This window comes from Mesoplodon bidens (assembly GCF_964165515.1).
Source record: "Mesoplodon bidens genome assembly, chromosome: 3".
NCBI lineage: Eukaryota > Metazoa > Chordata > Mammalia > Artiodactyla > Ziphiidae > Mesoplodon > Mesoplodon bidens.
Genome location: NC_138178.1, coordinates 146436021 through 146450635, shown reverse-complemented (window position 1 = coordinate 146450635; position 14615 = coordinate 146436021). Strand labels below are relative to the sequence as shown.

The window sequence follows — 14615 nt, the reverse complement described above, 5'->3', positions numbered from 1 at the left end:
TGTGAAGAAGATAACATCATCACCCAATCTTAACCTACAAAGGGACCTTGGACCACGTCTCTGGAGGAGGGCACCCCTTCTGATGAACTCACTGGCCAAGTGAAGAGATGCTGTTCAGCTCTGGTCATGGGAGAAATGAGGATGGTGTAAAAGCTCAGTCGGATGGCTGTTCCCAAACACCAGGGGGAACACCAGCAGCCAGAGGGAAGAGCTTCTAGGAACAGGAGTCAGGGTGAGATGGGGATACCTGGGCTTCCTCGCCAAGGCTGAGAGCAAGAGGAAGCGCCTAGCACTCCTGCCCCTGCAACTCCAGCCCAGGCCTGGCACATGGGAGTTTCTGTCGCTGCTCACGGAAGTCAACAACGATCGGAATAGAGGCAGAATAGCTCGGTGGTCAAGAGCGCGGGCTTGGGGTCAGATGGACCAGCCTCCACCGCTTGTTAGCTCTGTTTACTTTAGCTCTCTAAGTCCCAGGTCCTTACCGGTAAAAGTAGGGTAACCACAGCACAGGCCTCACAGGGTCATTGTGAAGATGAAACACAACAGTATATGTAAAGCATTGAACCCAGTGCCATAGTTAGTTGATAAGTGGTAGGTTATTAGCTGGTCTAGGGTAGCAGCGTCCTCAGCCAACGTACAGCAAACCCGGCCTTCCTGAGCCATCCCCGTGAATGACCAGTCTCTCAGGTGGACTGCAGGGATGACCAAGGGCGGGGTACCAGGAGCAGTCTGCTCTAGGTACAGGCAATTAGGGGCATACTGTCTTTAGTTTACCTAAAAATATAATAACACAACTAAGAACCAGTCTACTTTCAAAGATCACTATGTCAGCAACTCAAAACAATGTCTGTGATAGAATATCCCTCCCCTCTGGGGTGGACCGCACCTCCGCCCCTGTCTTTGACACACCACTGCCTGATGGTCAGCTCCTTCCTTAGATGCTCCTTCTGTTTCTTTCCTTGGCCCCCTTAGCACCAAATAGAGGCCTTGGCACACGATAGCTACTGATGGGCCTGTGGCCCTGGGCAAGGTCCTTACTAGTCCGGGCTCCTTTTCCTCATTTAAAATGAAGTGGCGGCACATATGGTCACCTTATTTTGACAAAGGATGCAAGAATATATGATGGAGAAAAGACAGCCTCTTCAATAAGTGGTGCTGGGAAAACTGGACAGCTACATGTAAAAGAATGAAATTAGAACAGTTCCTAACACCATACACAAAAATAAACTCAAAATGGATGCAACACCTAAATGTAAGGCCAGACACTATAGAACTCTTAGAGGAAAACACAGGCAGAACACTCTGTGACATAAATCACAGCAAGATCCTTTTTGACCCACCTCCTAGAGAAATGGAAATAAAAACAAAAATAAACAAATGGGACCTAATGAAACTTAAAAGCTTCTGCACAGCAAAGGAAACCATAAACAAGACGAAAAGACAACCCTCAGAATGGGAGAAAATATTTGCAACTGACAAAGGATTAATCTCCAAAATATACAAGCAGCTCATGCAGCTCAATATCAGAAAAACAGACAAGCCAATCGAAAAATGGGCAGAAGACCTAAATAGACATTTCTCCAAAGAAGATACACAGATTGCCAACAAACACATGAAAGGATGCTCAACATCACTAATCATTAGAGAAATGGAATCAAAATTACAGTGAGGTATCACCTCACACCGGTCAGGATGACCAGCATCAAAAATTCTACGAACAGTAAATGCTGGAAAGGGTGTGGAGAAAAGGGAACCCTCTTGCACTGTTGGTGGCAATGTAAATTGATACAGCTGTTATGGAGAACAGTATGGAGGTTCCTTAAAAAACCTAAAAATAGAACTACCATATAACCCAGGAATCCCACTACTGGGCATGTACCCTGAGAAAACCATAATTCAAAAAGAGTCATGTACCACAATGTTCACTGCAGCTCTATTTACAATAGCCAGGACTTGGAAGCAACCTAAGTGTCCATCGACAGATGAATGCATAAAGAAGATGTGGCGCATATATACAATGGAATATTACTCAGCCATAAAAAGAAACGAAATTGAGTTATTTGTAGTGAGGTGGATGGACCTAGAGTCAGTCACAGAGAGTGAAGTAAGTCAGAAAGAGAAAAACAAATACTGTATGCTAACATATATATATGGAATCTTAAAAAAAAGAAAAAATGGTTCTGACGAACCTAGGGGCAGGACAGGAATAAAGATGCAGACATAGAGAATGGACTTGAGGACACGGGGAGGGGGAAGGGTAAGCTGGGACAAAGTGAGAGAGTGGCATGGACACATACACACTACCAAGTGTAAAACAGATAGCTAGTGGGAAGCAGCCGCATAGCACAAGGAGATCAGCTCGGTGCTTTGTGACCACCTAGAGGGGTGGGATAGGGAGGGTGGGAGGGAGACGCAAGAGGGAGGGGATATGGGGATATATGTATACATATAGCTGATTCACTTTGTCATACAGCAGAAACTAACACACCATTGTAAAGCAATTACACTCCAATAAAGATATAAAATATAAAAAATAAGCGGTGGTACTAGAGGCTACAGTTCCCATGGCCCACAGACTTACTACTAGCCCAGAGCTTCCCCACAGCTCAGAGGGGGATCCAACTCAGCCTCCCCCGCCCCAGGGGAGCCCAAGCACCAGCAAGCGGCTGAGTGAGGCGCAAGGCTGCTGGGGGCCTTCAGATTCGCCCCCACGCCTGGCACCCCCCTCCACGGTCATACTGTGTCCAGCCGTCTGTGGCTCAGAGGCTCCCCCCAGAACAAAACTAACAACGCCTGCCCCACGTCCCCGAAGCATCCACTCACAGGAGCGTTTGCAGGGGGCTCTGTAAATAGGGCACCGTGCTGGGATGAAGTGTAGTGGGTGAGGGCGTGTAAGGGACAATTACAAACCAACCAGCCTGTCTAAATAATTTCTCCCTGGGCCACCTAAAATGGCCATGCATGGTTCACCGTTGTCTGAAGCAGTGACCTCGTCCTTCCCACACAGACAGAAACTGAAAAGTGGAGGAAAACAAGATATAAATTCTACAGAAGATATTTCTTCTAGGGTGGATTGTCCCAATATAGTACATAGGCACTTTTTTCAAACTTTTCCCCCAAAGCATCACTGACTCACATCCACTCAAATTTTAGAAAAGGCTCCATCTCTACTGACTCACGCCATTAAGTGAGCTCATATGACCCTTCCACCAAAAAGAATACAAAACGCTTCAGAGTGGTTTTGCAACGACAAGGACTGAGAAGTGGCAAGCTGGCGTCTTCCTAGTTTTTCTCAGTAACTTTGTTGACCTTGACCTGATAAGCTCTGTCCTTTAAGGGCAAGAGCTAGCAAATAAAAATTCAGGCGAGAAGGAAGGAGGGGTCACGGGCCAAGGGGGGGAGATGGAAGAGATATTTTTTAATTTGTCAAATAAAGTATCATAACTTCACACTTCATCCCCCAAACAATAATGTTGCACATGTGAGTGTGTTAATAAGATATATACCCTGCTTACTTCCAAAGCCATTTTACAAATAAACACAGAATGAGGACCCTGGGACCAAAGCAGAGATAGTAGCTGCCTTCTAGCAAATTGGCAGAAGCCAATTACAATACCTCGGCAGGGCCTTCAATTAGGTTTTTTTAGCAGCAGAGGCCAAAGGAGAACATTGGGACGTGGTGGTTTTGCTCTTAACGCCACAAAGCGTACATACGCAATAAAATCTTTGCTGGTGGAGCAAGTTCCAGACCCCTCCCAGCCACCACTGCACCTCTGGGTTCCAAGCAGACAACACGGGTTGCAGGAGCAAGGCCACTGGGAAAACTAATTTTAAAACGAGGTTAAGAGGGACTGTGGAGCCAGGCTCTCTGGGGCCTCCAATCGTGTTTCAGCTCCTCCTGGCAAAGGGAGAACTTGAGAAAGGCCTTTGTTGCCAGGGAGAAAGCCATAGGGATGGCCACCCGTGCCTGTCCCCGGCTCTATTCTACAGGCCCTGGTGGACCAAGACACCTGCATAAGATAGATGGGCAGACGTCCAGAAGGCCAGTGATAGACATAAACATCAAGGGTCTGTTTTTATACAGGTATTTTAAACGCACACGAGCCCAGCCCCATCCGCGGCTGCTAGCGCTCGTGGATGACTCGTTCTTCCTCCCAGCCACGTTGTGTGTGAGGTGCCAGGTGGCTGTGAGGTATTTGCTTACAACAGCTACCGCGGGTTTCTCTGAGAACTGTTTATTTTTCCAGGCCTAAGGTTATTACATCACCCCGCGGTTTCTGGGCAGGCCAAGAGCACTGGTTCGGTGGGTGGGGGATCCAGCCAGGAGGTGCTGTTGCCTCTGTGACCCCAAATCCCAGTCCTAGCAGCAGCCATCCCAGCAGGAGCTTCCAGGTGAGGGAGGAGCATCCAAAATGTGACCAATGGGCCCAAAAAGCAGGCCTAGAAGAGCACCGATCTGAGCCTGGCAGGTCAGGACAGGATGCTGTAAACATCTTACTTGTGATGTAGATGGTGAGAGAGGCAAACCCTCTCACTTACCCGGGGGACAGGGGTCACTGTCATGGCAGAACTTATAAGAAATGCATTTCCACCTTGTGTCCCCGCTGATGGCTTGTTTGCAGGGAGCAGGGTTACCACCAGCTGCTGCATTCACAGATCTACAGGAGGGTCTGCCAGGCAAGGAGGTAAGGAAGGAAAGGCGTGGTCCTTTTGGATTTAACCCACAGGGCCAGGTTCTAGGGCTTCTTGGAGTCCCAGATCAGATCATGAAGGAAGTGAACTAGAAAAGATGGAGATAAAGGGAAGAAAGAAATGGGGGGGGGGGTGGGGAGGAAGGGAAGTCCAGTGACCTCAGAGGGGCCACAGGAGGGAACCAGGTGGAGACAGAGGCGAAGGGCCTTCTTACATGCCTTGAGGGCATGGTTTGCAAGAAGAATAGAGTGAAGCCTCACGAGACCACGTTTCCTGGGAGATGGCATTTTCCCAGAGGAGAAAGCACAGGGTTTTGTCATACAGAAAGAGAAAAAAAACAAGACTTTTATCAATCACAGCTGTGGGAAAGTGCCTGCCTGTAGTAAAATCCAAAGCAGTAAGATATGGATGAAGGATGAGATGAAGCCTAATTTTTGTCATTTCCTTAATCTCTTTACTCTCTTCTCTAAGATGTATTATAGATGATAACAATTTTTGAAATTCTAGTTATACTGAGAAATGCCTTCGTCACTAGCCCCGATACCAAAAACTCAGCAAGAGTTCCTGTTTTCTTATAAAAGCAGAACAGAGTCTCTGGCCAGCTTGTATAGGAGAAGATGCTGTCTCTCAAATTCTAGGATGTTCGCCGCCAGGTGTGCTGTCTGCCTGGTTGCAAGAAGAATTCCTGGTACAATGGAGGCGAGAATCAAACAGAAGTTCAACAGGCAAACCTGCTGCTGCTGACCCTGCCACATACTCAGAAGGAGACACTGACCATGATGAACACATGACAAAGCCTTAAAAACAAGGGCCAAAACCTCCAGGAGGAGGGAAGGAGACAGGATAAGTCTGCAGGCATATGTGTCATGTTATTGCAAAACTTCAGCTGCCCAGTGGAACCTTTCCAATATCAACAGTCCCCAGGCCAGAAGACAAACCTGGCGTCACAGGGTCTGAGTGTGAAAGAAGGATGTTTGGGGTGTAAAAGAAACTGGGATGCCTTTTTGCCTCTGAGAGAGAGAAAGCTGAGAAGAGCTCTCACTCAGTCGGCTCTCAGAGTCCCACTCCAACCTCCCCAGAGGCAAAGATAGAAGCTCTCCTGGACCCAGAATCTTTCATTAAACTCCAATGGCAAAGTGTCCCAGGGGCCTGACTCAGAGGCTCTAGTCCATACCAGAGCCAGCCGCCCAGACCCAAGTTAACATACAAGTCTATCTGACTTCTCATCAGACCAAGTGAGATCATGTGAAAAGTGGCTAGCACAATACGTCAGGATATTCCATTGAGGTTTTTTTTCAATAATTCATGTACACCTACTATGTGCCAGGCATTTTAGATACATTGAATTCTCAGAAAAATCCTGCAAGGCATTCATGATTTTAACTAATAAGTAAGGAAATCAAAGCTCAGGGTAGTTAATTAACTTTCTCAAGGTAACCCAGCCTCTCAGTGGGAAGCAAGTATCGGAAGCCAGGTCTATAGGTTTGCGTGATACCAAAGCCCATGCTTCTACCATTATGTGGTTGATCTTGTCTACATACAAAAGATTCCCTACCCCCCACCTATGAAGGCCAAGCCTCAGGATGCTTCCTGGGCAACCCACTTGTGAGAGCACGCACAGGACAGGATGTTAAAGCTCACGTGAAAGCAGAAAGTGCAATGTGAGCTGCCTAAAGAGTTTTGCGCTAATGCAGGCTTCCCCAGGCATGTCAGGAAACATCTCAGGAGGCACAGTCCCTACTTCTAGGAAAGGGGCCCCAAAACGTGAGAAAGACACACCCCGCTATACACGCTCCCATCCAAATGCTTCTACTTCAATCTTGTGTAACGGGGCCAGCAAACTTTTTTTCTGTAAAGGGTCAGATCATATTTTAGGCTTTGCAGGCCAGACAGTCTCTGTCACAACTCTTCAACTCGATGGTTGCAGCACGGAAACAGCCATAGACAGTATGTAAAGAAATGGACATGGCTGTGTTCCAATACAACTTTGTTTGCAAAATCAGGCAAGTGGCCATTTGCCAACCTCTGTTACATGCCTATGTGACACAGTGTCCCTCACACCTAATTACATCAAAAAGGTTGACAGGCACTCAGTCAGTTTTACCAGCTGATCATGATGGAGCATGTCCCTAGTTTATTAGAAAATGCCTATGGTCTCAATCTCTGATCATGATTGCTGGTCTCAGTTACTCCCAGGGAACCTTTAGCTCTCCTCCAACTATCCTGTCCCAGACGCTAAACTTACAGACATAACTGGGGCAAACCAGGAAAAAATAAAGGTGGCTGGGTGCCTCTCACAAAAGGAAGGGGATTGTACCTGCCTGGAAACCATTTTTCAATATGATCCCATACTCATGCACTTGGAAACTACACAGGGGAAGAAGGAGTGGGAAGGGGAAGGACTTGACCGGAAGCAAACACCATCAAACTTGACATTGTCTCTTTACTGTACACAGAGAATGCAGCCCAGGAAGATAGGCACTCTCTTCCCCAAAAGAAGTCATTTTCTCCAGCCCCACCACTTACTAGCTGTGACCCAGGACACGTTACTTCCTCTCTCTCATCCTTTGACTCTTCATCTGTAAAATGGGGATATTAACAATACTTATAGGGTTATGGTGACCCTCAAATGAGATAACACACAGCTGATATGGACTAGCTACGATGACACTGATGATTCTGGCTTTACTGATGATGATCTTTTCTCCTCATCCTTCTCCAAAGCAAACACGTTGAGCTAGATTCTCTAATAGATATAATAGACAGGCCGAAAGCCCTTGCCTTCACAGAGTATAACTTAGGTAGAGAAATTAACCACTGGTAGGCAGAAAAAAATCATGGAAGCATTGCTAAATGTCAAACGAATGCTTCAGGGCAAAAGGTGCTGTGTAATTTCAGGGAGAGCTCTCCCTCTTATCTACCCTTTGGTCACTGTATGAGAATTGAGCCTCCTACTGGGGCTCTGCAGACCTGCTGGGGACTCAGGGAATGCAGGGACCTCTTGCAGATATCACTTCCAGATACCACAGGCACCAAAACCACTTCTCTTTGACTTATCATATTTGCCTAACAGTGAAGGGGGAGTGGAGGAAGGATCTAAGAAGCTTCCTAATAGATGTTTTGCTTAGGGTGACAGTCACAAATTCTTTCTTGATTGAAGAATTCTCACTAGAAGAAGTATCGTTAATATTCCCATTTCCCCTGCCAATGATGATGATGATAATAAATACAATTGTACCTACAATTTATCATGCACTTACTATTTATCACTTAGCCAGACATTGGTTAAGTACCATACAGACTAACTCAGTTAGTCTTTACTCACTGTCCTTTAAGGGAGAGATTATGATCCTGGCTGAGAACTGAGGCTCAGTGGGCGTGGCCGGGGCAGGGGTGGGGCAGGCATTTAACTTGACTGGGTCACTTACTAAGTGTTGGAGCCAGAACGAGAACCCCTGTTTGCTGATTCCAAAGCCTGTGTTTTAACCATGGCACTGTTCTGTCAAAGACTCTGGCCCACGGGATGTCACATGGGCTCCTTCCCACCCCAGCATCCCACACCTCCTCCGGCTTCTATCCAACAGGGAACCAGACACATGCCGAGGTACTCAGCAGGAAAAATCAACCAGGGCTATGTGACTTCACCTCACGGTCTAAACCATTCCGTGCACTCCAGTCCCCATGACCTTTAGGACAAAGCTGGCATACTATACAGATAAACCAAAAGGGGGGCAAGGATAGCACACTCATTCATTAATGGTCATGCAAAACCCTGCCTGCCAGGTGACAGGGATGTATCTTTAGTTTACAGCCCCTGCTATCTATCAGGAAATGATGATATGACTAAATTCAACAACCAGGCATAAATATGCCAAGTAGCGTTTCTCACAACGAAGTCTGAGGCTGAAAGAAGGATGATTCCCCCCCGATAGAGATACAGACTGGATCTGTTAATACATTTTCCTGTCGATGGACATTTTTTTTTTTTATGGTAAATGAACTTTATCAACTTTGGTCTTCATTGATGGTAAATGAACTCTAATCTGACCACTCTTCAGAAATTACCACCTTTCTACAAGGGTTCAGCCAGTACCAAAACCTGAACACTCACAAGACCCCCAAAAGATCAAACCAGAAAAGATAAGATTGGAGGCTGCTATTTAGAGCCTTAAAAACACATAGATCCAAGGCTCTTAAGGTTTGAAGTCCAACTTCTCTATGCCCAGCCATTCTTCTTTCAAATTCTTCTGCATGGCATATAGAAAGTCAATTAAAATATTAAAACATACCATCAAATTTTTTTAGCTAAAAGGATCAACTACTCATGAAAGACGATCCCTAAGCTATTAATTGAAGACAAAGTTGGAAGGGATTAACCCATCGCATCTCTGCATTTTACAGCTGTGGAGGAAACTGAAGGCCAAACTTGTTAAATGACTTGCCCAAGCCCACACAGAGATAGTCATGAAGCAACCATATGGCACCCGTGGACAGATCAAGTTCATATCAATACATAATCCAAGGCAGATTATTTACCTGAATTTCTTACATTGGTATTGTTCAGTTTGGAGTCCTTGATTACCAAGTGCTTAATCCAGAGAGTGGGAGCTGTGATTTCTGGAAAAAAAAAAAAAAAAAAAGAAGAAGAAGAGAGAAAATAATGTCTGGGCAAAAAGAGTATGTAACTTGGAGTGTAACCCCCAGACTTTTTAACAGCTTTTTTAAAAGCCTGAGGCATCAAGGTTTGAGCCATCTCCCTCATCCCATATCCACTTTGTCCCAACACCCTCTTGCTTCCTTTCTATGGAAGATCATCTCCCCATCAGCTCATAGGAGCCAACCAGGGCCTCCTGTGCTGGGAAGCCGAGTGGTCAGAGTCCAGAGGCACTGAGCCACTCCATCCAGGAATAAAAATATTATCCCAGGAGGTGAGGAACACGCGCCAAGCCAAGACTTTCTCAGCTGCTTCCCTGGAAGAAGATTTAAAGGGGCTAAATCAACAAACGAATGCCAAACAAACCACAGAGACCATTTTAGAGGAAACAACTGAGCCACAGCAGGTTTTAGCTTGCTGAGACTCTTCTTCACATGGGGAAGAAAGTAATGGGTCTAATGTGTGCTTCAATCCCCTTTCTAATAGTTTCTCATCAAACAGAGGCTGAATTCCTCCATCCAGAGAGTTCCAGGGTGCCTCCAGGCTCTCCAGGGGTGGGGTCACCCAGTGGACAGGTGCCATGGAAATCTGAGGATGACCGTGAACACACTGTAGAGTGACGAGATCTTCCATGAGTGTGTTGGGAAGGTGTTCCAAGCTGACATGGTCTCCATTCCACTCCCCCCAGCCCAATCAATCCTCCAGGGCCCCAGACTTGCCAATGATCTAGGACATTTGTAGATCACAGGAACATTTTAACTTCTAGGCATGAACACACACATATGTTCCACTCCATGACCAGTTGCAAAGGATATTTCACATTTCTATCTAAAGCTGAGCCTGGGCTAGGGACATTCTTAGCCATAGAACCAACCAGTGGCATCATTTCTTTTTATTCCTCTGTCTCACTGTCCAGTCTTAGGATCCAAGTCTGGATATACTCGGCTGAAAGCTGCTGAAAGGTTGCCATGTATCGCACTGAGCTCCACATCTCATTGTCAGACTTTCTAGAAACCGCACTCTGCCAAGCTTCCTGCTCCTCCTCATGGGAGCCTGGAGTACTTAGCAAAGCACACTGAAGAATGTAGGCCCTGAGCAGCTCAAACTCAAATCAAAGCCAGCCTTCTGCACCCAAGCTCCTCCTGTCGATTCCTCATACTTCCAGAGATATCCAACCTCTATTTTGCCACCAACCACCATTTCTCTTGACCTAGAATTTCTCCTCTCCCAAATGTCTTGACTCAACTCTCAAGGTCCCTACAACTCAGCCAAACCAGCTCCATACACCAGTCTCTTTCCTGCTACTTTCCTCACTATACCCCGTCTCCACCATATTCTCTCCTTTGCCCATGCCAGTGCCCCTGCCTGGAACAGCCTGATTCCTCCCCCACATTTTCAAGATCCAGCTCAAGTTCTCTCTCTTCACAGAATCTTTTCCCATACCACTGTGATCTCTTTCTTCCATACATGTCTATTACAGAAAACAAACAAACAACTGAGACCATATAATTCCATACATAAAGTTCTCCTATAGTTGCCGATCTCCTGAGAGCAAAGGCTTCCATCTCATCTACTTCCCCTTTGTCCCCCAGAGGCCTCCCACAATGCTGGGCACAGAACACTACAGGAACTTGTTAAGTGCTGATTCATTTAGAAAAGGGATGCTGCTGGCCTGTCTTTCTCAGCCCTGGCTCTTTGGTCTTGGCAGCCCGCAGGGTCCGTCCAGGCTGTGTTATTATTGGACGTTAGCAGTCAGGCAGGAAGCCTGGCAAGAACAGAGGGCCTTTCCAGAAGTGGAGGGGGTACTAGTTCCTGGGAGGGTTTGCATTTTATAAAAGGTTAAAACAACCTGGCTTAAACTGGGAAAAATTCAAATTAAAAAAGAAAAACACAATAATCGTAAAGCTTCAACCAACACCCGAAGGAAAGGCCTCCCCAAATCTGAACATGGGGGGAGAATTCGAATCGAAGTAATACAAGAGCCTACCGTCTCCGTCGAACACCGGCTGGGTCTCCATCGTGGGTGTCGGCTTAGACCCGTCATCTGAATTGAGGGTTAAAAAGAATCGGAAAGAGACTACCATTATTGAGGTAAATACTATCTACTCTCCAGCACTATTGAATGGTTGGGGTTTGCACATGGCCCGGCCAAGTCCCAGTGAACAGACCGAAGAGAAGGAAAAGAAAGAAGAAAAGAACAAGAAGGAGAAGAGAATCACAGAGAGATGCCAACAGTAAGGCAATCCAGGTGTGCGCTTGCCGTTCCAGGGAAGGGACCCAAGTAGTCATGGCTCTGCAGGACCCCTTCTCATAACCCTGTACCAGCACGACTCCGTCAGTCCTTGTTGTTCCCTCAGGAAAGCTGGGAGGCCTATCTTCACCAGCAGCCCTGAGGTTTGGCCAGAAAGGTTAGGAGATGTTGGCACACTGGTGGCATCAAACTCCGAGGTCCCCAGCTCCTTCCTGCCCTCTTGTGAAAGGTACTAGCCAGTACCTTTCTAGTGGCCTTCACTGAAGAGCTCAAGGAAAACAAGAGAACATGGTGCCATTTCCTCCCAAAGTCCTAGCTATTTCTCCATCTGCATCTAAAAACAAAGTGAAGGTAAGAAGGACTATTTCTCTCTCCAGCATGCTAAACTAAAAAGAATGGGGAATCCTTAGAACACTCTTCACTCTGAAACAGCATGCACCCCAATTCCCAAGGAGAGATGGGGGCAAACAAAATGGGAGAAAACATGAGTAATTGCACCCTGGATTTGCTTTGAAATGTCTAACACAGATGATAGGAGCGGGGAGTTCTCAGTAACCAAGTTCTAATACTTATGGTCCTAGTAGTGTGGGCAGCTCTCTCTGTAGACCAAAAACCTCTACGGATCAGAGTAAGTTCAGACTTTATTTACCTTTCAGGACTCTGAATTACATTCCTCAAGATCCCAAAAGCTTAATTTTGAACAGTGTTTCTCAACTTTTTTTTTTTATTGCCCATCCAAGGAGTATTTTTAGACTTTTTTTCCTAATTAATTTCCTAGTGAAATGTTAATAACAAAGATACATTGTATATCTGTTTGTGTACTGTATGCCTATCTGTGCTTTATGTGTAAAAAGAGCAAGTGCTCTTTTGTGCCCTAAGAACCAACTTCCACCTCCTTGGTGAAAGCTGGGAGCAGGTATCTTTACCTGTGTTGAGAACGCATACTTCCGAGATGTTTCTGTTTTCTCCCTTGGGAGGGGGACGGAAGGAGAGCACTGTGGTCTCGGACACTGTGGTTACACAATCCCTTCTCCCCAAGACCCCCAGAGGTCTTTTAGGACTGAACACTATATTCTCCAAGCATTAACTATGGAGAATGCAAGTTCTCATATAGCCTGCAACGCCAGTCAGATCACCAATAATGACAGCCTTCACCATTTGGAGCTCCCAGAACTCTTGGCAGAGTTCCCTGCATCTTATCAGGGGAGGGAGAAAGAACACAGAGTCTTGATCCCTTTCTTACGCCAACACCCCACCTCTGGGATCTTAAGATTCAATAGCTATGGAGACCCTAACCTTTGCTTGAGGCTGAGGCCAGCAACCTGGCAGTTGTGTGACACGTGACCCTGCTATAATTCTCACATGCCAACGTAAGACCCAACTCCCGCAGCGGCCAGGGTGATCCTGAACTATCCGACAATCTCCTGCAGACATGAGACGTGGCAGGAGGGGAGGAGTAATGAAGCTGAATATCTTATTTGCCTCAAACTGGGGTCCAGAACAGCCATCTTTTGATGCCAAACTGTGTACGTTTGATCTGGAAGTCACTGAGGGAGAAGAAACACAGAGCAGAGCCACACAGTGTCATTTTTTAAAATGGCATCACTTCCCTGACTCTATTAACACCTCTTTCTATTGAATTCAATGAACCACTGAATGAAGTTTTTTGGCAGCTGCAATGCACATTTGGTTGCTGCTGCCGGATGCAGAGTTCACAGTCTAAATAGACCTGCCCAGTGTGCTCAGCCCCTCCACACAGGGTGGCTTCATTTCAGGAGTCTTAAAGGGAACAAAGGGAAAGTGAGAAATCACACATTCTCAGAGGGACAACGATGACAAGCCAAGTGAAAAATGGCTTATGAGATATTTTAACATTCAATTAAAAATCCTCCCATACTCCAAGAGCTGTATCTCATTCTGGAGCAGGATGACAGAAAATATTCTGTTTACTTCTCCCATCATCCACATGAGAGTCTGGGACTGCCCGTCTGGGACTGCCCATCTGGTCCAGCAATCAGTAAAGAAATCTGCTGCTCAAGGAGAGGAAGGAGGGTTTCCAGTCTCCCCAGGGAAGTCGAGGACCTCCACGATTTCCCAGATGCAGGTCCAGAAGCCCACATAGCACGAAGCCACGTGCAGGGAGTGAATCTTCCTGCAGGGTAGGGTCACCGAGGGTGAAGACATACAGCTGCACTGCCACCATGGAGGCCCTAGCCGGAAATCTTTATGAAGTGAGAAAAGGCAAAGTGCCCTGCTGCCAGGAGAGCCACCTGTGAAATCCAGCATGCCCCAAGGATGGGCAGCCAAGCCAAAGCCAATAGGACCCTCTGACCATCATCTCCGGGCACCTGGGCACCTGGCATCCAACCCAGCAAACAAGCGCACCCTTCTACCAAACATAGGTCCAAGGCCTGGGTCCAAGGTCCACATCAGGCCTGCTTCCTGGCAAGCCCTGGGGCAACACCAGGACCCACACTGGGCCTGGGGGAGAGAGAAAAGCTTCCGCATGTGCCCCTGGCCTCCCGGTCTCCAGTGGGGTCACAGTGCAGATACCGGCTTTGCAACCAACTAAGCTGGGTAACCTGGACCCCTCACTTTTCTTCTCTGGGCAGTGATATCCTCTTCTAAAAATGAAGGATGGCTGCACCCCTAGCCTCAGGACACTGGGTAGCTGTAAAAGACTCTAAAGGCCTCTTAAAGAAGGTATTAAATCATCGAGTGTTAAATCATCTTATCCAACTGCTTACTTTTAAAACTGGATTTGTAGAATTAAAATTCTATAAAGTTTTAAAAATAAAAAATAAAGTAAACCTTACAACTCAATAAGAAGACAAACAGCCTGGTTTTAAAATGGGTAAAATATTTTAATAGACATTTCAAAGATGCACGGACAGCTAATAAATACACGAAAAGATGCTCAATATCATTAGTTGTTAGGAAACCACGAATTAAAACCACAGTGAGATACCACCACATACCTACTAGAATGGCTAAAATTTTTAAAATAGAAACTATCAA

The 14615-nt window shown here is 46.4% G+C and overlaps 1 protein-coding gene across 3 annotated transcripts in view; it reads right to left on the bottom strand.

The window, feature by feature from the left end:
• Window positions 1-14615, bottom strand: part of SMOC1 (SPARC related modular calcium binding 1) — a 155615-nt gene that overhangs the window by 26691 nt on the left and 114309 nt on the right. For 2 of the 3 annotated variants that reach the window (XM_081229104.1, XM_081229105.1), the window contains exons 6-7: window positions 11334-11423; window positions 9229-9309 (exon numbers count right to left, since the gene is read on the bottom strand). In XM_081229104.1, the coding sequence (XP_081085230.1) occupies window positions 9229-9309; window positions 11334-11423 (171 nt within the window). The remainder of the gene's footprint in view (window positions 1-9228; window positions 9310-11333; window positions 11424-14615) is intronic. The other variant, XM_081229106.1, reaches the window with a different exon arrangement.